Source organism: Lingula anatina, chromosome 6 (genome assembly GCF_051362555.1).
Source record: "Lingula anatina isolate TDL-2025a chromosome 6, LinAna3.0, whole genome shotgun sequence".
NCBI lineage: Eukaryota > Metazoa > Brachiopoda > Lingulata > Lingulida > Lingulidae > Lingula > Lingula anatina.
Genome location: NC_141772.1, coordinates 5,566,810 through 5,586,974, shown reverse-complemented (window position 1 = coordinate 5,586,974; position 20,165 = coordinate 5,566,810). Strand labels below are relative to the sequence as shown.

General features: G+C 38.1%; 1 protein-coding gene across 2 annotated transcripts; it reads left to right on the top strand.

The window, feature by feature from the left end:
* The first annotated feature begins 1,241 nt into the window (after positions 1-1,241).
* On the top strand, positions 1,242-19,804 carry LOC106181689 (beta-1,4-galactosyltransferase 1). 2 transcript variants are annotated; one of them, XM_087014628.1, is made up of 8 exons: positions 1,242-2,779; positions 3,123-3,186; positions 12,973-13,208; positions 13,620-13,807; positions 16,170-16,292; positions 17,133-17,237; positions 18,031-18,232; positions 18,546-19,804. In XM_087014628.1, exons 2-8 carry the CDS (start codon positions 3,147-3,149, stop codon positions 18,621-18,623), a joined length of 972 nt encoding a protein of 323 aa, XP_086870754.1. In that variant the 5' UTR covers positions 1,242-2,779; positions 3,123-3,146; the 3' UTR covers positions 18,624-19,804. The 2 variants fall into 2 exon arrangements, with proteins under 2 accessions (XP_086870754.1, XP_013421598.2); XM_013566144.3 differs by lacking the exon at positions 3,123-3,186 and having other exon boundaries at positions 1,251-2,779.
* Positions 19,805-20,165: the final 361 nt, after the last annotated feature.

Sequence of the window (20,165 nt, the reverse complement as noted above, 5' to 3'; positions counted from 1 at the left end):
ATTTTTCTTCAATTGGTTTTAGTCGAGCGACTGGCTATCTGCATTCCTTTCATTTTCACGTCGTGCAGAAATGTATCACAATCTATCAGATTAAATTGTGTAACAGAGATAATATAAGGCCGTTTTATTTATTTAGAATGATAGTACTTTTAGGTAATTTCAATTGTTTACCAATTATAAAAATATCACACTTTTGTATTTGTCGACCGCTCAAGGTGAAAACAGTCAACTGTTAGATAAGCTTATCCAAAGTAATGCAAGCATTCTGGCTATAATCCATGTAAAATAATGTTTCGAGCAGTTGGTAACATAAAAGTTTTATCTATATATATAGGTATCCATCTAGGACTGGACTTACTATCCAGGCCAGGATCAATTAATGACTCGATCATTTTTATATTAGTCAGACCTTTTACATAATATATTTTGATATATTTGGACATATGAATATTTAGTATTAAAGTACTGCATACGTGTGCATGTATATGATAATTTATTAATAATTTAATTGCGCGTTATTTTATTTATATCAACTTGATGTTTTACTTGGCATTTTCTACCCTCTGAAATATTCACAACAAACAGAGTAGGGCACTTTTCACTGAGGTTGATTTCATATTTCCACTGTAAGGAAATCAGGTAAGACCGAATCTTTATTCAAGTTCACGTAATGGTCTGTATTGTGTGGGTTACTCTTCTCTCTCTCACCGATTATTATTTTCTAATACTTTTCCCTTTTGTTAACAATAAAAACGTTGTGCCTGCCTTTCATTCCTTCGCACAATTAGACCACTTCACTTTATCTTTTCCAATGTGCTCATCCGCTAAGGTCAACCGTAGATATATATGTATATATAAACAGAAAGAGACTTAAAGTATGCACATATTAAGTATAATGACCTGCGATAAGCCAAAGGTCACCACGCGCTTGGAAATTAAAGCTAGTGACTGGGGGAAATAGCGCTTAAATGCGCTGAATATCATACTCATGCTTAAAAAGTTAACTGTGCCCAGCACAGGGGAGATGACACACGTCTTTTTTTTTTTTATGAATATGTAACATTAATGTTTTTTTTAATTCGCGACAACTGTTTTCAATAATTAAACAAAAATAAAAAATGATTAACTAAACTGCGCAAATAAAGACGACCTTAGGGCCAAAAACGAGACAATCATTTTGCCAATCTCGTGTTCAGCACGTAATTTACTTGACTGCACGCCGCGGCAGGTCGATTAATTGAACCGAGTTAATTTCTTCAGTGCCATGCCAACGTGGGGTAATAGGCTGGATACTAGAACAAAGACGACTGAAGGCCTTCAGCGAACCCGGCGACTTCCTAGGATGTCCTTTACTTGTAAAGCGTCTCGCACGCAATGTTTCACTTACGGACGCTCAAATTAAACAGGTGCACCTATATAAAAAGTGACCGCCGTCAGGGGAATTTTTATCAACCATAAGACGGTTACCTCGGCGAGGCCGTAAATGGCTTATGGAGCTTTTTGATGTTGTTGTTGTTGGCTCAGGTTTTTTAAAACCAGGAAAATGTATGTAATCTTCGCCAGAGGCCGGGTTACCGCGATGTCTGCAGTTTGTTAAAGCTGCTCTCTTTTCACAACACATCTTTCATGCTGATGGGTGAATTCTGATCTTGACATGCTGGTACCCGGCCATGATACGGGGCCATTTTTCCTGGGCTTAGAGCGTCAGCTGCAACATTTCCAATTCATCATCATACAGGAACGCGTCTTGGCACGCGTCTTATGCAGTATCAATCTTGACCGTGTCAGGGATACCTAATTTTCTCCCGAGGAGGCCACATCTCGAAACCTTGCATTCTGCGCCACCTGTTAGAAGCGCGTTTGGTCCACGCATGTCCGGCGTGTCCTCGGGTTTATCAGAGACGGATTACTCATGCCTCCACTTTATGGGCACAGTCACAGGTACACGTGGGATAGGCACTGAAGTCATGGAGCACTCCTAGAAAGTCACAGTATAATTCACAATAGCCAGCGCTATGTATATCTCCGTCCTATCAGATCTATCTGATAGCGTATCGGGCGTAGCTTGACGTGGAGGCGTCACTCATTTCAGAACAGACCACGACTGTTGCACACGCCAGAAGAATACAGCTAGTCAAGAATTTGAAAGTCTTATTGTGAGAGCAAGTACAATCGCTGCATATATATACATACATACACACAGTGCTTTCATTTTTTTTTTCACAACAAGGCACAGTAAGGTGGATTTACATCGACCCAGATCACACTCAGTACCTAGTATATGACATCAAGTTATATCCGTAAAAGCGGGTTATTAAATACAGGTAGGACGCGTGCGAGAACGTGGACCAGGCCCCTTGTAGACAAGGACATAATTTTTTGGGCTTGGTTTTCTTTGTGGCCTAAGCCTTACTTGTGAATAACAGAGAATCCCAGAGTGGGATATCTCAGATCTTATTCGGGGCTGGTGCGGGTAGCGTTTTCACCCCAATGTTCACCATGTTTAAAAGACCTGGAGCTTCGGGAAGAGTTCGTTTTTATTTGTTGATCTCAGGAATAGCAATCATCGCCATACAAATGTTGGTGATGTCCACCATGGAAGGGACAAGACAATACATAAACATAGTCAACCCAGGCTGGACTGGGTTCCACATCTCTTTCAACAGCTCGCAGAAATCTATCTCTAAAATACCTGACGCTCAAAGCAATCAGAGCGATCACACCACACTGGAGGCAGAAGAAGAGAGTCTGTTATGCCCATTACTCCCCAAAGAGCTAGGTAAGTCATCAGTTCAGCGTAATACTTTGTTAAGTTGTAGACAAAATGAGTTATGGTACTCAGAACAATTGTTAGTTAGAAACCTTACCGTGCGTCTAGCGCTTATTTATTCGCATAACTTGCTGGTTTTGAATACGATATACCTTTATTTATTCGGATAAATTGCTGGTTTTGAATACGATGTACCTTTATTTATTCGCATAAATTGCTGGTTTTGAATACCTTTAATGAGACTAGACTACATTAATGCTACTTTAATTGCCTATCAAAGCAAGTTAACATGTGTTTCATGGTGGTACTGCCAGGGCAAGTTGAAACTCCGTTCGTTTTCATATGCTGCTAGGGCCATAAATAGCGAGCTAAACTGATGGAATACAGCCTAGGTACAAAACAACCCGGTTATAATGGTAAGAGAGAGAGAGAGAGAGAGAGAGAGAGAGAGAGAGAGATTCACGGAAGATTCAACAAACGAAACCAATATACTTTCAAACTTTAAGAGGCAACACATGGAGTTATCTTTGCCGAAGTTGCCTCGATCTAATTTTAAACGATATTGAGTGAAAAGTCAAGTAATGCAAATATAATAAAGTCATTCAGTTGGCTTGAGTAGTCGCTAAAACGAAGGATCCTAGTCTACAAGTATATGACCGCATTCACAACGAGTTGAGCCACATGGCTCTACAAATCCACGAACTAAATACGGCGGACGTACATGAAAGAAAAACTGCCTAATCTTTTAATAGTCTCTAGGCCTCTCACACGCCGCACCAGGCGTCGTCCCTGCGGGGGTACAGTCATTAAATCTCGGCTCCATTGGGACGACACATGGGGAGGCGTGTGAGAGGCGGAGAGACTATCAAAAGATTAGGCATTTTTTCTTTCATGTCCGTCCGCCATATTTAGTTCGTGGATTTGTAGAGCCATGGCTCAACTCGTTGTGAATGCGGTCTATGTTAATCTTGACTGTACTTCTTGGTTCAGATGGTCGGTAACCTCTAGAAAAAAATCGACGGTGGGGTCTTATTATAGCATACAAGGTTCCATTCACCTCACACAATTAACATTACGTTTTGTTTTCTAGGGATCAGCATACAATGTCCTCTGTATACATTGACCACTGACCCCTTCATTTATTTCCATCTTTCCATATCTTCATATATACAATTACATAGTATTGGCTTCCCAGCACGGTGTGTTGCCGGAGCGGTTACTTTAATTCAGAGAAGTCTTCAACACTGAATGCTAAGTGGCTTCTAGACACAGGTTCATAACTAAAACTGATTGGACAAGGTGAATGATATGGTTTCAAGGCAGAAGTCCATTTCTAAATACATTTGAGGCGGGTGTACTTCTTAATCAGAGATATGGCTTCTCATTTTTTAAATTTATTTTAATAATTTAGCAACCTTGTGTGCCTCTGTACAACCTGACGTCCTCAACTTGACCTGTAAACTGATTATATACGTATGTATCCTGAACACATTTGACCAACACAGGACACATTAGATTGACTTTTAGAAATTTAACTTAACGACCTGGAATTGATCAGTTTTATAGTTGTTATTCCAATGAAAGTTAAGGAAAACTGATAATTAATTTAAGGCATTTATTTCCATTAAATTAGAAGTATGACCCATCTATTCCATGTACTGTTGAAAAAAGTTTTTCTACGCGGTATTTTAACTCAATCCTACACAACGTCCAGATAAATACGTGAATTGGTTGTTTGCTCATAAAATATGCTACCGAATGACCTTATGGTACGTTATCACGCAGTTTGTTGTTTACGTAACAACAAAAGCTAGGTTCATAACTAGATATAGACATCAAAGTGTCAAGGAAAACGTTTTTTCTTCTTCCACCCTTCTTACTCATCGCATTGTCACATCTTAAGATAAGTAATTTTTTCTTTTTTTCTTTCTTTTTTCTTTTTGCCATTGAGATTTGTTCGGGCTCCAAGAAGTCACATAGAAAAATGGATGATATCATATTTCATGTTCACTTGAGTATAATTTGAATGCACCTCAGGACGAGACATAAACAGGTAAAGATGCGGATAAAAGAAAACAAAGCTTAAATAGGCAGCAGGGTGTGTCGTCTTCGCCACAACAAAATGTTATGTAGTCATATAATTATACACCCTATAATCAGTGTGGCGTCGTGCTTTAAAACTTTATATCCACATAAACATCTAAAAGACCACAAAATCAAAACCAGTAACTCCAACTCGGTCACCATCTTTGTCGTCCACGGGTTATCCTTAACAAAAGGTCACTCTTTGACCAAAGTTAGAAACACATACACGTACAAGGCTGGTTGCTATTAAACCTAATTATGAAGATTAATGACATCTTTAAGTAGATAAGGTTAAAATTAATCAATCCTTCTATCGGGCCATTGGTTGACTCTCAAATAATATAGGTTGGTACGTTGTTAGGCTCTCCTTGGGGCAACAACGGAACTTAGGCCCCATTCAGAATAGGGGACTAACTAGTCCGAGGGTCAAATATGGCCGACCCACTTGAATACTTCCCCACGGGATATCGATTCAGTGTCTGTTAGCGGATAAGACGACAAGCTCTCTCTCTCTCTCTCTCTCTCTCTCTCTCTCTCTCTCTCTCTCTCTCTCTCTCTCTCTCTCTCTCTCTGGGTCGTCATATTTGACTCGTTAGTCCCTTATTCTGAATGGGGCCGTACATGGATACTGGTAGTGCTCGCTAGCCTGTCTGTTCACTGCTGTCAAACATGGAGGTGAAAGAGCTGCAATGAAATATGCTTTTCTTGCCTCATGTGTAATGATGGTAAGAAATAATTTGTTTTTTTATTCATCGACATATCTCACAAGTAAAATCGTGTTGAAAATTAAATAGAAATAAAATGAAATTAGAATCGCTTTTCCTATTTTTTCTTGCCTTTAACAAGCTGTCTCCTCTCAATTTTTCGCCTACTCTAAGTTACGCCACAATGTTTGGTGGTAATAATAAAAATAATATTATTTATAGTCTAAAATCCATATAAAAAGTTTAGTAGACTTTACATGGGTAAAATGAACAGTATAAGAAGAATAAAGTCAATAAATAAATAAATACGTAGTTAAGGTATTAAGATATTAAAATGTATAGTACAAAGTAAATAAATATATATGGACAATTAAATCACAAGATATTAAAATACATAGTACAATGTAAAGATAACAACCAGTCAAATCAGTCATAAAACCTTTTGAGTTTAAAAGTTTTTAATTTTTTTTTTTAATTGTCCTCAGACTCTATAGTTTTTAAGTATATTGGGAGAATGTTCTATTCATTTGGTCTATAGACTTGGAGAGCTTTGTCGCCGTATGTTCTCAACCTGGTATCACATGGCTTGAGCAAAAACTGGTCAAGTGATCTTAAACTACGTTTTGGAGCATAACGGTGAACCAGTTTTTGTACCAGTAGTACCGGGGTGCTGATTGGTAAAAAAAAATGCATGCATAAAAGTTAAAATTCTGAATAAAATGTGTGGTCTAATAGGAAGCCAGTGTAACTGCTTTAAAACGGGTGTAATGCGAGTCTCCCTGGGTGTGCGCGTTAAAAGACGCCATTGAGTAATGAGTTGCAGTATTCTAAAAGAAAGGTGATCATCGCATAAATAACTGTTGCCGCAGAAGGTTGATCCAGGTAGTTTCTAATAGCACCGATGTTTCTTATGTTAAAAATACATGATCGAGTGATATTTGATATTTGTCTATCCATGGAGAGAGTGGAATCAAAGTAGACACCCAGGTTTTTTTCACGTATCGTAACTGGTTCACAACAACGGTGCCCTCTGGTAATTCAAGTTGTAGATTCTGTGCAAATTGCTTGTTTTGTGGTTGCGTGATTAATAAAAAGTCAGTCTTTCCGTCATTTAATTTCAGTTTGTTGTTGATAAGCCAGGCGCGAATATCAGCCACACAGTTGGTAACTTTATCCGTAGGATTTTGCATGTCACAGCAAGTATAGATCTGAGTATCATCAGCGTACATGTGGTATCTAAGTTTCTGATGACGTAAGATGGCACCAAGTGACAGATATAAATGCAAAAGAAAAGTGTCCCAAGGACACTGTCTTGGGGCACCCCAAAAACAAGTTGTGAAAAATCAGAAAGATCAGAAAATATGCCATTTACCGAAATTTGTTGTGAACTCCCAGTGAGGTATGAACGAAGGAATGTAATGGATTGATCTTTGACACCCAGGGGCCATTCAGAATGAGAAGAGCCGAGTGCTAGCGGGTTAACGGCCTAAATATGGCGGACCTACATGAAAGGAAGACCGCTTAATCCTGTAATGGTCTCTCCGCCTCTCACGCGCCTCTCACGCGTCGTCCCTCGACGGTCGAGCCGAGATTTAATTACTGTGCCCCTGCAGGGACGATGCGTGTGGAGGCGTGAAAGAGGTGGAGAGACCATTACAGAATTAAGTGGTCTTCCTTTCATGTAGGTCAGAACAGCAGACTAACTAGTCTGCAGATCAAATATGGCCGACCCACTTGAATACTTCCCCATGGGGAATCTATTCAGTGTCTATAAGCGGATTAGACGGCAAGCTTTTTAGTGGGTCGCCATATTTAGTCCGCTGTTCTGAATGCAGCTTTTCAATCACCTTTGAAAGAAATGAGGGTTTGATATAGGTCTATAGTTAAGTATAAAGTCAGGATCAAGGTTGGTTTTTTTTAGTAAAGGTGAAACAATTCCAGATTTCAGCATATCCGGGAAAGTGTTTACAATGTGGGTGATCAATCTGAATTAGCGATGGTGTTGGTATTGGGTCTAAGCTACAGTTTTTTTTTTTTTTTTTTTTTTTTGAGTTATTGATAATTGTTATCAATTTATCAGCAGTTGCCATGGGAAACACTGGCAGTGGTGATTGTGGTTCTAAGAGAAATCCCGGCGTGGAGAGACTGATGAACATGTGACAGGTTTTTCCAGATCATTGAGTTTAGCATAGATGTCACTAACTTTAGTTTTGAAAAAGTTACTCAAGGTATTCGCCAAGTCCTTCAAAGAGATTCTGCTGCGGGTAGTGTGGCCCATTTTCTTGCCTAGGATGGTGTTAACATTGTTAAAAATTGCTTAGTTGTCACCGTTACATTCACGGATCATGTCAGAATAATTGATCTCCTTTGCTTGTCGAATGAGCTGATAAACATGATAATACCTGATGCTGTTCTGAATTCGACGACCCTTTCTGTTCTATTGTCATTACATATAGTGTCGTTGACGTAATGCAGCCAGCCTTGGGCGCATCATGTATAATGGCTCCAAAAGCCAACCTTTTTTTTTTTTTTTCGTGCATGAATATATGAATACATCTTTGTCGCACCGGTCGCGGGGTCAACTCGTCAGTAATATAAGTGTATTAACTTAGGCAGAATCAAGTTATTAAAACTCGCTGATACCAAGAGGAATGTATTAGCATGACTCCTCACACGTAAGAGCTTGACGGATAATAACCGCGATTGGCACGCTTGACCTCTCCATATCTGGACGCCATGACAAGGTGTTCTACGTACCTACACACCAGCCCTGCAGCGTATGTAATAATGTCATGTCTTATTTGACATATTTCTTGTGATATGATAAAAATCAAGCAATATCTGATGTTTACAAGACCAATGACATACAATGGTGTATCGTTACGTTCAGTATGGTAATAACATTCTCAATCAAATATCGAAAATGAGCCAATCTAAAATAATAGTTGTGACTCAAAATCTTTTTAAAGTAGTCTTCAACATGAAAATATGATCACACAAAAGAAATTACAGATAACCATCGCCGTAAACATATATGTTTTTATTAAATGCTTTAGTCAGCCACAATGTTTTGTGATTTGAATTCAATGCGATTTTGCATTTAAGCAGAGGCATTTTCAAAAGGCTTTGCAATGTCTTGCCTTGGTACACCCTGCTTAGTACAAAACTATCATCAAAAAACGCATGTTTCACATATTTTTTCAAATTAACTTTAGAGCAACACAATCAATGGGCATAAACTGATAAGAAATAAATGCTGTAATTGATATTCGGGTATGTCGTAACAGAAATTGTTTGAACTGCCTTATCGTAGACAGTAGAAAGTTGCTGTGTGTGTGTGTGTGTTAAAGTTACTTTTGAACTTAAATAGTAACTCATACATGGGCAAACTTAATTTGACTTTGAAGTTGACCTTTGTCTTACTTTTCGCCATGAATGCAGTTTCCAAATTCCAAACCCGTATATCTCCAATCTAGCATAGATACGCCCATAGTAACTATAGAACATGAATAGAAAATCATATATTGGACATCTAACTGTGACTTTGGATCTGACTTACTTTTCAATGGGGAATGAAGTTTGCAAATTTGGTATCCCTTATATCTAAAAAAAGATATAATTAATATTGAACTCGAATAGGAAGTAATATGTTGGGCATCTTAATGTGACCTTGAATTTGACCTTTTACTTACTTTGCAACATAAAATGCACTTCACACATTTACTAGCTCCTATTTTCCACAACTTAAACAGATACATTCATAGCTACCATTTAACTTGAACGAGCTTAATCTCGCTGGTGGTACAATATTCGTCGGCGGTATCGCCGCTCTGTTCTTCTAGTCTTAATATCCGTGTTACCTGTTGCGTTATCAAAATTTGGTGTTGATTTTGCTGTTCAGCATTATGCAATATTGCATCGAAATTGACATAATAACGTATTTTGTGCATCATTTATTTTCTGCTTTTTTGTGTGTACATTGGACAGCTTTGCTGCCTTGTTTAAGCGTACAATCAATATGGATGCACATTAAGCTTACGATACTTTTATGTCGCACTGAGATATTTGAGTAACTTGTTGAACGCGTATTGTAAATATTTAAGCGATTAAGATTTCCAGACAAGCGGTGGATTAATCATACACGAATGGTGTCATCCCCATTGTAGTTAGGCCTACTTCCCGGTGTCATATATAGCGTCGTTACTAAATGTGGATAAATCGTTGACGTGAAGTGACGCCCCTTTCGTAGGATGAACAAAGATACAAACTATCAAATCCCAATATGTTTACAGTTTACCCGAAAAATCGCTTTGTTTCCATCAGACTACAAAAAATGGTCCGGCATTTTGAACGCCAAAGTAGTCTACAATCTTTTGTGATTTGAATTCAAAGCGATTTGCATTTGAACAGACACATTTTCAAATTTTTTTTTTGGATAAAACCTTTTGCAATGTCTAGCCTTCGTATTCCCTGCTTAATACAAAACCACCATCAAAATATGCAGGTTTCACAGCATTTGGGCAAATAGAACAACACAATCAATGGACATAAATTGATAAGAAAGAAATGCCGTTATTAATATTTAGGTATGTCGAAACAGAAATTGTTTGACCTGCCAAATCGCAGTACAGGCAGTAGAAACTATCTCTCTCTCTCTCTCTCATCTACTAGTTCACAGCTGAGCTCTTTATTTACAAGTTTAATACCTTTCATTGACATTCATGAGGAATGGCTACACCCAGAAAACGGACTACATACAGAATGTTTCAGTATTTAAGTAGAAAATGAAACAGTATGATGCGCGTTGAATTCTGCTACTACGCTGACATCAACAAACGGTCAATGGCGCAAAATAAATAAATAAATAAATAAACGGACCAGAAGTAGCTTGAATACTACTTTTATGAAACTACTATCTTCCAGAGCTTTTTCGTCCAATTTTGTAACAGCGTGGAGGGCACCTGGAAGAGAGAATGGCGGAACCACATTTTGAGGTTATACAAAATTCACATTTTCCAAACTCGTAAAATGCATTCATTTCAAGCGCCTAATGAATTCTTATGTCCTTATCCGCAAACACCGGATCAAGAAAATGTTCAACTTCCATCGATCATTTTACCAATTGTAATCACAATTCTTGGTTGGTTGCCTGCACAGATTATCCTCCTATGGGACTACATTGTACCTTTCCTGGGTTACTGTGAAAATGAGATATCTTGCTTGGGCGATTCATTAGAAGCAGAACTACATTTACACCGGGTAATGTGGAATCATTAGACATTTTATCGACGCAATTCAACGTTCAGTAATGGTACTGTTTCCTGAACATGTGTTTTAGTGGGATATAGTATCGTATTTTACTTCAAAGCGTCGTTTTGTATGTGAAAAGCGCGATTTAGAATAACGCAATCTTCGAAAATGACACGTTATTAACCTAGAAACTTGAAAACACACTCAAGCAGACGAGTATACATGCACGCACGCACGCATGCACACACGCAGACTGTGATAGTCACCCTGATTTTAATAAGACACTGTAAACAGCAGGGCCGTGCTGATAGGTGAGAGAGGAGGTCTCAGTGCCATTTGAGACGCAGGGTGCATCTAGTTCACGCAACAATTGAATCATTGATAAATGATGTGTTTATCCTATCCAAATAACATTAGAAAAAAAGTAATTTTAAACCTCGGCGTTATCTTTTTTAAGCATCAACATGCGAGAACAGAGAGGTAAATCAAATAAAGACATCAATTAAAGCTTGCGTGTTCGAGTTTCAATCAGTGCAATTGATTTATTTCATGATTACCTATGTGAAATTGAATGGTTGCCACCTTTCATGCTCAAAAAATGTAATAACGCCATTATTTATATTTCAGATAAACATTTATTGGAGGGATTTTTTTATGATTTTTGAGGAAAAAATATTTTATCTTCACAGTATTTTACGTAGTTCTGTGGATTCATGTTGGATGCCGAAATATGGGGGAATGATGGTTATGAAATGCGGAGGGGGTGCAAAACCACTCTAATCGCTCACTCCACCCCTCTCTCTCCCTCCCCCTTCTCTCTCTCTCTCTCTCTCTCTCTCTCGGAAATAAAAAAAAAGCCACCCCCACGATATAAATTTGATCACCTGTATTGGGATTCCAAGAAGTGCCCAAAGTGCGGTTTCCAAGAAGTGCCCAAAGTGCGGTTTCCAAGAAGTGACCACTGTGTCTGATTACAAGATAAAGTTATCACCGAATATTTATTTTCCGGCATTCGTTCTCATCTCTTGACACGTTTGGCAAACATTGAGCTTACAGTCAAGACATCGGTACTCAAAATAAGATAATTAATCAAGACAAATAAGCGGTTAAGTCACCGACAGTTGTCTGTTGTTTACTCAGACCAGATAACTCGTCCCTATCCCAGAACAGGATCACGGAGGCTTGTGACTCATTGGCCCCATTCGGAGTAGGGGACTAATAGGTCAAGGGACAAATATGGCGAACTACTTCAAAGCTTGCCGTCTAATCCACTAATAGACACTGAATAGATATACCAAGTGGGTCGGCCATGTTTGACCCTCGGGCTAGTTAGTCCCCTGTTCTGATTGAGACCATTGGTTAGTTACGCGAAGCGGCATTTCCAATATCCTGATCGAAACCCAAACAATTGGTTGGCCAACGTAGATAGACAGATTGATATTATGTAATAACCAGATACGGTGCTGAGGTAGTGATTTTGCAAAGTACAGATAAAACATTCATGTGTTATCGAAGGTTATTTGGTAAAACTGCAGCTGTTTCTCTCAGTAAAAATTCGTGTCTTAACAGAAATTTAATTGTTATATATTTGTGAAGGGCAATGGAAGGGGGGGGGGGTATTTCCATTATGTTAGATCGGAGTGTCCAGGGGATTTTCACTTTAAAGTAAATCGTCTAAAATGATCTCTCTATAGATATCTTCTCTTTTTAAGTCATTGTCGCACGCAGAGCGCTGAATACATGTATATGCACAGTTCGACAATTAGAGGCGTAGTTGACTCTTTTAGAATTTAGCTATAGCCCAAACAGTCGTCTAAACCTCTTTACCAAAGTTTTGTCAACTTCGACAGAGGATTAATCTATAGTCCTAGTGGGCTGCTGTGCCTGTTTTATAACAAAGAAAGGCTTTTGATGTGACTAATATCTGATATTGACTTACTTAAAGTGTATTTATCTTAAACTAAAATAGACCTAATTTGGGCTTTAAAAGTTATAAAAAAAAGCTGGGGCTATAGCCCCTCTTTGAAACTGGCCGCTGCCTTGATTTGAGCAACATGTTAGGCCTACACCTATTCACATTTGTGTGTTTGGTTATTTTACTTGGAAAACCTGATTTTAAAACGATCGCATCAAAATAATTTCAAATAAAAATTTCATTTACAGAGGGAAGACTGTCTATAGAAGTCAACTCATCTTCATTACTTGAAGAAATTGAAAAAAGAAATCCAGACGTTCTGCCAGGCGGTCACTGGAAACCACGTGACTGTGTCTCGAGATCTCGCGTGCTTATCATTTTGCCATACAGAAATCGATGGGAACACTTGCTACGATGGCTAGAACATTATCATCCTATTCTTCAACGCCAGAAACTCGACTATAGGATCGTGGTAGTCGAACAAGTAAGTCTTACAAGCCATCTGGTCATCGCATAGCTTATCTGTTTTGCACCAAAAGTTCTTTTTAAAAAATTCAACTTCCCTATTAATAAGTTATATTTATTTTGTATTTTGTGCCTTAATTTGTGGGAAGAAATACCTGCTGTTTTTTTATCCTGTTATTTGCAAAAAACAAAATCTTCGTGAAGCTTTGATTAAATGTTTACCATTAAGCCATTTAAAATGATCGCGCGCATATTCGGAATCGAGACAAAAATTAAATATCGAACATTGTTTAATTGCATTCACATAGGACTGGGTATGAAATTGATACAATAATACAACCAATCAAAACACTCAAGTCGTAAAATCAGGTCAAATGGAAACTTTGGCGTATTTTAATGATGTAGCTCGTTTTTATTTTGATTGTTTCAGACAGATGGTGCTGAATTCAACAAGGGTCGTATCATGAATGCCGGGTACGCAGAGGCCGTAAAGATGTTCTCATTCGACTGTGTAATATTCCATGACATAGATATGCTGCTCGAAGATGACCGGAATATCTACAGCTGCCCAATACAACCGAGACATTTGTCGCCGGGAGTGGACACATTTAAATACAAGTAAGATCACTATTTTGTTTATATAAACTACCATTGTCAGCAATTAACCCTTTCATACAATTACACAGATTTCAGGGTACACATTTGAGTAGATTAACATAGAATACAGATTTCTTTAAATTCTACCAACTTCACATTTTAACGAAAGGAAATGTCGCAGGGATGGGTAAGGAAAATACAAGTAAGATTTCCCTTTGAACAATAGCCACATGTGCCTTTATGTTATCAGCAAATAGTTCACACTATGGACCAACTACCGAAAAGGCTACAGAAAATGAAGCTGGAAGTGTATGCATGTATATCGTAAAAGTTCTTATGTATAGTGCAACCCTAGAGCTAAATTGCTTTATTATGCTATTTGAGAGCCTGGGCCTGTTTCTCAAAGGACAACTCTGTTAAAAAATAAACTACCATTTTACCCACCACTCACCCTTCTTTCCTATATTTAACTCACCCAAACTATGTCAGAAAGGGGCCATTTTGGGGGTGCGCTACCACATTGTTTTAGGTCAATCGCCATAAACTTGTTACAATCGCATTTCCGGACCACTTATGGCAACTCAACTTATATCGCGTTATTACCTTAAGCGTACAAGAGGGAGTCTATTTTTTGACACTGTAGTTGGGTTAATTTTGGTTACTTGGCAAGCGGGAAGTATTTAACGATCCTTGTGACATTAACTGTGGTTCCATGGCAAGTGGCGAGGATGTTTAGAAACGCGTTCTTAGTAAGGCACTCAGTGGATCCGTCACTAGTGCAGTAAAAATGCGCCTGAAGAGACCCCGATTAAAAAATTCTTTTCGCAACTAATAGAAGATGTTCACGCTAGGCTGCCATGTCTTGACATCATTACCACCATACCCTCACAATTACAGGGCCATCATACATAAATAATGACCATCAGAGCACTTTGCTTCGGTTCCAAGTGTCATTCAAAGGCCATTAATAGTTTGAAAAGCCATGATAACAAACCTAATATCATTAGGCAAATGAAAAGATTTTTATGATAGTGTATACGAACACCGACCACTTCAAAATGGTATAATTCATTGTGCGGGTTGTTCCATAACCCTGAGCAGGTGCCAAAAGATTGACTTCGTCATGCTTAGCTCTGCTAGGGACCATTCCCAGACCCTGTCGTACTCACTGTGGATCGATCTATCTCCGAGGGGATTTTCGCTAAATTGCAACAACTTAAGCGACTTAGATGTCTGTCACACCTACTAAAGTTGCTAGGGGGTAATTAATTTTCGTTTAGTTAGATCGATCTCGGTAAGGGACCTCAGTCATAGTTTAAAACGTGTGTTTTTTAGGAATAATCCAGCAGTGTGGGTAAAATGATTTATTTTAGAGAAATGTCATCTATAAGAGCATTCAGTACAAACCAATTCTTTGTGTCTTTGTTTACAACCATTTGATAAGCATTCACTCCAGGTTCGATAGAGACCTATTCAGAATATGAAAACAAGATAATCAGATTGCCTAAACAATGATTGCCTTTAGAAATCTTTAACCCGATTGCATGGCTTTGTAGATCACCCAAAATAACTGCATCACAAAACGACGAGATTGTGCCTCGTCTAAATAATAGGGAGAATTGACGCATCACTAATTATGCAATGTGTATGTCATGTTTAGACCAGAAAAGGTGAAAGTTAAGCCTGCTGTGAACAAAACTTTAAATTTAGAAAGCCATGAAATCAATATTACATTTATGTCATTATTCTGTGTTAAAGGGATAATAACTCTTCGTTTTGGCCAAAAAATGAATTTTCCTGCAGCAAACAACAATTTTCTCATACTTACCAATGGTTAATGAATCCATTTTTACATTCAAAGTTAGTCCCTAATTTTTTTGTTTTGTTTTTTTTAAGTTTGTTTTTTTTTTGTTAAAATCTTTTAAGAGATTATAACAGAGTATAGCCATCAATGGAGGTCACGTGGTCTGAAGACCAACTCAGATATCAGAATAAAAGCTATAACTGCCGTCTTTGTGGTAAAACAGAATATATTATATTTCTGTGAGTTATTCACAAAGTTTTTATTGTGAAATAAAAATCTCATACGAAGAGTTATTATCCCTTTAAGCTAATGTCATTCTATGTACTACAGGAAATATAAATCCTGCCTTAATCGACGCAGTCGAGAACCAGGACAGGAAAAGGAAAGAATTTTATAATAAAGAATTATAAACTTAACGTTCACACTGAGGATATTTGTCAGATTAGCAGGTTATGGTCGACCCTGTCATGGCTCATTTAAGGCCAATTTCAGTATCTCTATCAAAATTATCCGAACGAGAAGGTTACTTATTAAGATATGCTATGTAATCTGATTGTTAAATGGTGTGTTGTTTTCCAGGCTCCCATATTGGGCGTTGGTAGGTGGCGCCCTAGCGTTCCCCAAGGAGCACTTTGAACTGGTCAATGGCTACACTAACGCCCTCTGGGGATGGGGAGGAGAAGACGATGAAATGTTTCAGAGGTACGAATACTCATTTATGACCGCCGGTATCTTGTTTATATGTATGTCGAATATATTCTGAGCTGACGTGCAAGTGCGCCAATTATGTTTTTGTTCATCCGTCAGGTAGGTTGGAGGCGTATCAAGCGTTTTATGATTTAGAGCACACGATTAAAGAGAGAGAAACACGTTTATAAAAAAGTTATTGCGTGAGCAAAGGGTATAAAATAGGTGTTTATGACTTCCACTAGATAAGATATATGTGTTTGTGCATTTTCATGTAGGCATGTCTTCGAAGAGTTATATTTAATAGGCTGGTCGATCAATATTCTGTATCTTAGATATAATTTAATGGTGAAAAATCTGCAAGAAGCATGCTACAATGTTACTTTCAAGTACAACCCAAAACTTTCTTGATATGTACTTATTATTAAAATTTTTTGCCTTGTTTGACTGAAATTTCCAGTAAACGTATCTTAAAATTGAGTGACATGTTGGATACGAGTCTTCATCTGTCGAATTTACCATTTCTTGATAAATGAAATTAGTTTATTCAGTAAAATTGCAAATCGAAAAAAGATATAATTTATGAAATATTTTCTAAAACGATGAGTCTTTATTGTTGAAATTTTAGATTTGTTGTTCCCTCTTAATGAAGGACATGTCTTTCTTTTATGCAATAAATGGTCCAATATATCACCATTCCAAATTTGAAATAAAATGTTTCATAGACTGTTTCCCTTCGTTAATTTGCTCTAAAGTGTTGAGCTTACTAATCTGCAGGCCATACAGATAACTATAAAACCTTGTGCAGACAATATGATAAAGTTGACTTAATGTTATTGTTTCTCCGTCTTGTAGATTGGACATTTCGGGCGTGACACTGGAGCGGCCTGGCCCGGGCGTGGGGCGGTACAAAATGATGAAACACACCAAGCGGAAATATACCATGCCTTACAAAAACATGTGAGTACAAATCACGACAGCTTACACAAACGTGCGAGACGTGTAGTATGTTTTACATTCGAACACACTTTTGAGTCTTTTTCTGTCATTTACCGCTTATTTATTTAGTACTTTACGTTAAGGCACTTGTGTATGTAAGACACCTCAAAAGCATTTACAAGGGGAGGGGGTACCCTCTTCCAAGGCTGCAGATATTAAAGGCACCAGCCACAGTCACAGTTAAAAGATTGACCATATTTAACCAGGGACATTATCTGTGAATATCTAGTGAAAAATCAATCTGTGGCCCTGGTAGAGGGTAGGGAGGGGGTTCAGTGAGCATTTCAGAGTCACCCCCCTTACCTCGCCCGTCACAAATGTGTGCATCAGCGAGAAAATGATAAAGCAGAGCGTGTGGACGTGAATGGAAGTTTACAAGAAAAAATATTTGAAGACATGGCTATGCAATCTCTGGTCTTTTCTAGCACACATTTTCAAGCTAATCCTTCACATGTTTAAAGGACAATGATTATCTGCAATTGGATTTTGCCATCTTCCAGACGAAATATTGGATTTCAGGCCCGTAGCCAGCAATTACAAAAGGTTTTTCTTTTTTTAAAGAAGTGGACCTTTTACCATGATATCTTCGTGTACCTTGATTAAATTTTACCCAGAGGGGGCCTTTTCCCGGCGAAAAAGGAGGGGGGGGGGAGGTCTTTCGACCCCCCCCCCCGAACCCCCCTGGGTACGCACCTGGATTTGATTACCAAAACGTTACCAAATTTATCAAACTCAACTTTTTATATATTTGCAGAGCGTGTGCAATCAAAACGGTTAAGCGGCGTATTAAGACGGATGGCCTGTCAACTGTGAAGTATGACGTAATAAAAAAGGGTGACTTCCGGCTCTTCACTATCATCCTAGTGGACGTGGGGAAGTACAGCAAAGAGGAGGATCCCATATTTTGTTCAACTCCGGCGCCAAAGCCAACAAACGCCACCGTGCCGACACAACAGGTATAACGGTTTACATATTTGTGTAGCTCTTGAGTAAAAATAGTAAGAATGCATAAATATATAAATAGAGTATAATAAGATAAGATAATAAATTTAAATAGTTGTAAGACCTTGGTTTTCTTTAAATCCCATTATTTTCCAGTTTTGTTTCGACAGTATATTTTGGGCCATTTGGCTACATTTTATAAAAATAATAATCAGGTTGAGAACAGATTGTATGGAATGATAATGATTTATGTATTAATAACCATGTAATACGAACAGTTTCCTAAAATGAAAACACTTCATTATGTCCTTGCAATTATCTTTACAGAGTAAAACAGTGACAATGACCACCAGTTCAAGTAAAAACACCACAACTGTTGCCACAAAAGACTCTCCAAGGAGGTAACGTCCGTCACGTGCTTCACCACGGCGGTGGAGACTGACACCCAGTGAAAAAAAGTCATCAGGTTTTTGCGTGCAATTTTGTACAAAATTTGAAAATTGCAGAGGCTCTCCCCCAATAAGAATCAAGCTTTAGGGTACTGAGAAGATTAAAAGGAGCGAATCGGTCAAAAATAGACATTTATTAATGAGAAGAAATGGAATGAAATCTATTGGGATTAATGGTATTGGCTTAGCCCTGTGAAATGTTACACAAGAAAAGCGAAAAAGTCGACGACTCAGGGAGCCAGAACGCTCAGTTAAGCGTATTTAAATTGCTGAGACAAGTATGTTCTACAAGAGGTAAATCCAGACATGGTATTTTGGACAGACCGAGGCGAACTTCAAGTGCTTCAAACAATTTACAAGGGGCACCAACTGACGGTCCAATCGCACGGAGAGCAATCTTATTTGGTTTAGCCAATTGGAGGAAAGTTAAATCCTATATAACATTATACATAAATTTTGAGACTACACAAAGAATATGGACAGTGCAATAAGTTCACGCGTGAAATAATGCTATGAACTTAGAATATTCATGAATAATATTCTAAGCTGGACCTCGCTCTTGTTGCGTAATCTTACATGTACAAGGGTATTTAAAACAAGTATCGATCAAGGTGCTCCGGAAAACAGGGTAGCACAGGTGCTCTTTTTTTATAACTGTGAATGCAGCATTGTTCTTTCAACCGTAAACAGTGTGTGTGTGTGTGTGTGTGTGTGTGTGTGTTTGTGTGTGTGTGCGTGCACGGCGACGTACGCGCTCGTGATAGTGAGAGAGAGTATTTAACGAATCCATTTTCTTGCTCATGTATGTGCATTTTTCAACTCATTTAATCACTCATATCGTGTTTTGTCCATTTTTGCACTCTTAATCTATTTTTAAATTGATACTGTAATTCAAACATTTACCATTATCACTGAACAGACGAACAGACTATCTAAAATGCATATACATATTTTTCAGTCGACTAATGCGTCCTTTATACTGTGTTTGCAAATATAGTAAGTAGTATATGCAATACTCTATATGCTACCGTCTTCAACTTTGAAAATGTTGTATTGGCCCGAACTTTTATGTCTTTTTTCTACACGCTATCTTGTTGACAAAAAGAACAGCGAATAAATGGTAACTTTCAAACGAAACAGCTCTCCGCCTTCAAAATGATTGCTTACAGACCTTTTTTATTTTGGCGTAAGTGACGATTATTAACGGGGAATACTTCACTCAGTTATTGGTCTACTAATGTCAAATGTAAACTTCCCTTTTTTTCATTCAAGAACATTGTAGAAAAACAAACTTTGTTTTTCCCCTTTCTGTGTGCTTTTCGAAATGCAAATACAAAATGATAAATCACAAATAACCTTTTTAACGATAACATTTGCCTACGCGGCTGCTAAAGATTACTATATTCTGTTTTCCATGTTTTTGTTGCGCTATTGGTATCTATCTGTAAAAGAGGCACGCACACAAACGCGCGGACATGCACATGCCAACTCCGGTGTT

Coding starts and splice junctions, on each gene's coding strand:
- LOC106181689 (XM_013566144.3), top strand. CDS start 2,491: ATGTTCACCATGTTTAAAAGACCTGGAGCTTCGGGAAGAGTTCGTTTT. Junction 2,780..12,972: donor ATTACTCCCCAAAGAGCTAG/GTAAGTCATCAG, acceptor TTTCATTTACAG/AGGGAAGACTGTCTATAGAA. Junction 18,233..18,545: donor CCACCGTGCCGACACAACAG/GTATAACGGTTT, acceptor TTATCTTTACAG/AGTAAAACAGTGACAATGAC.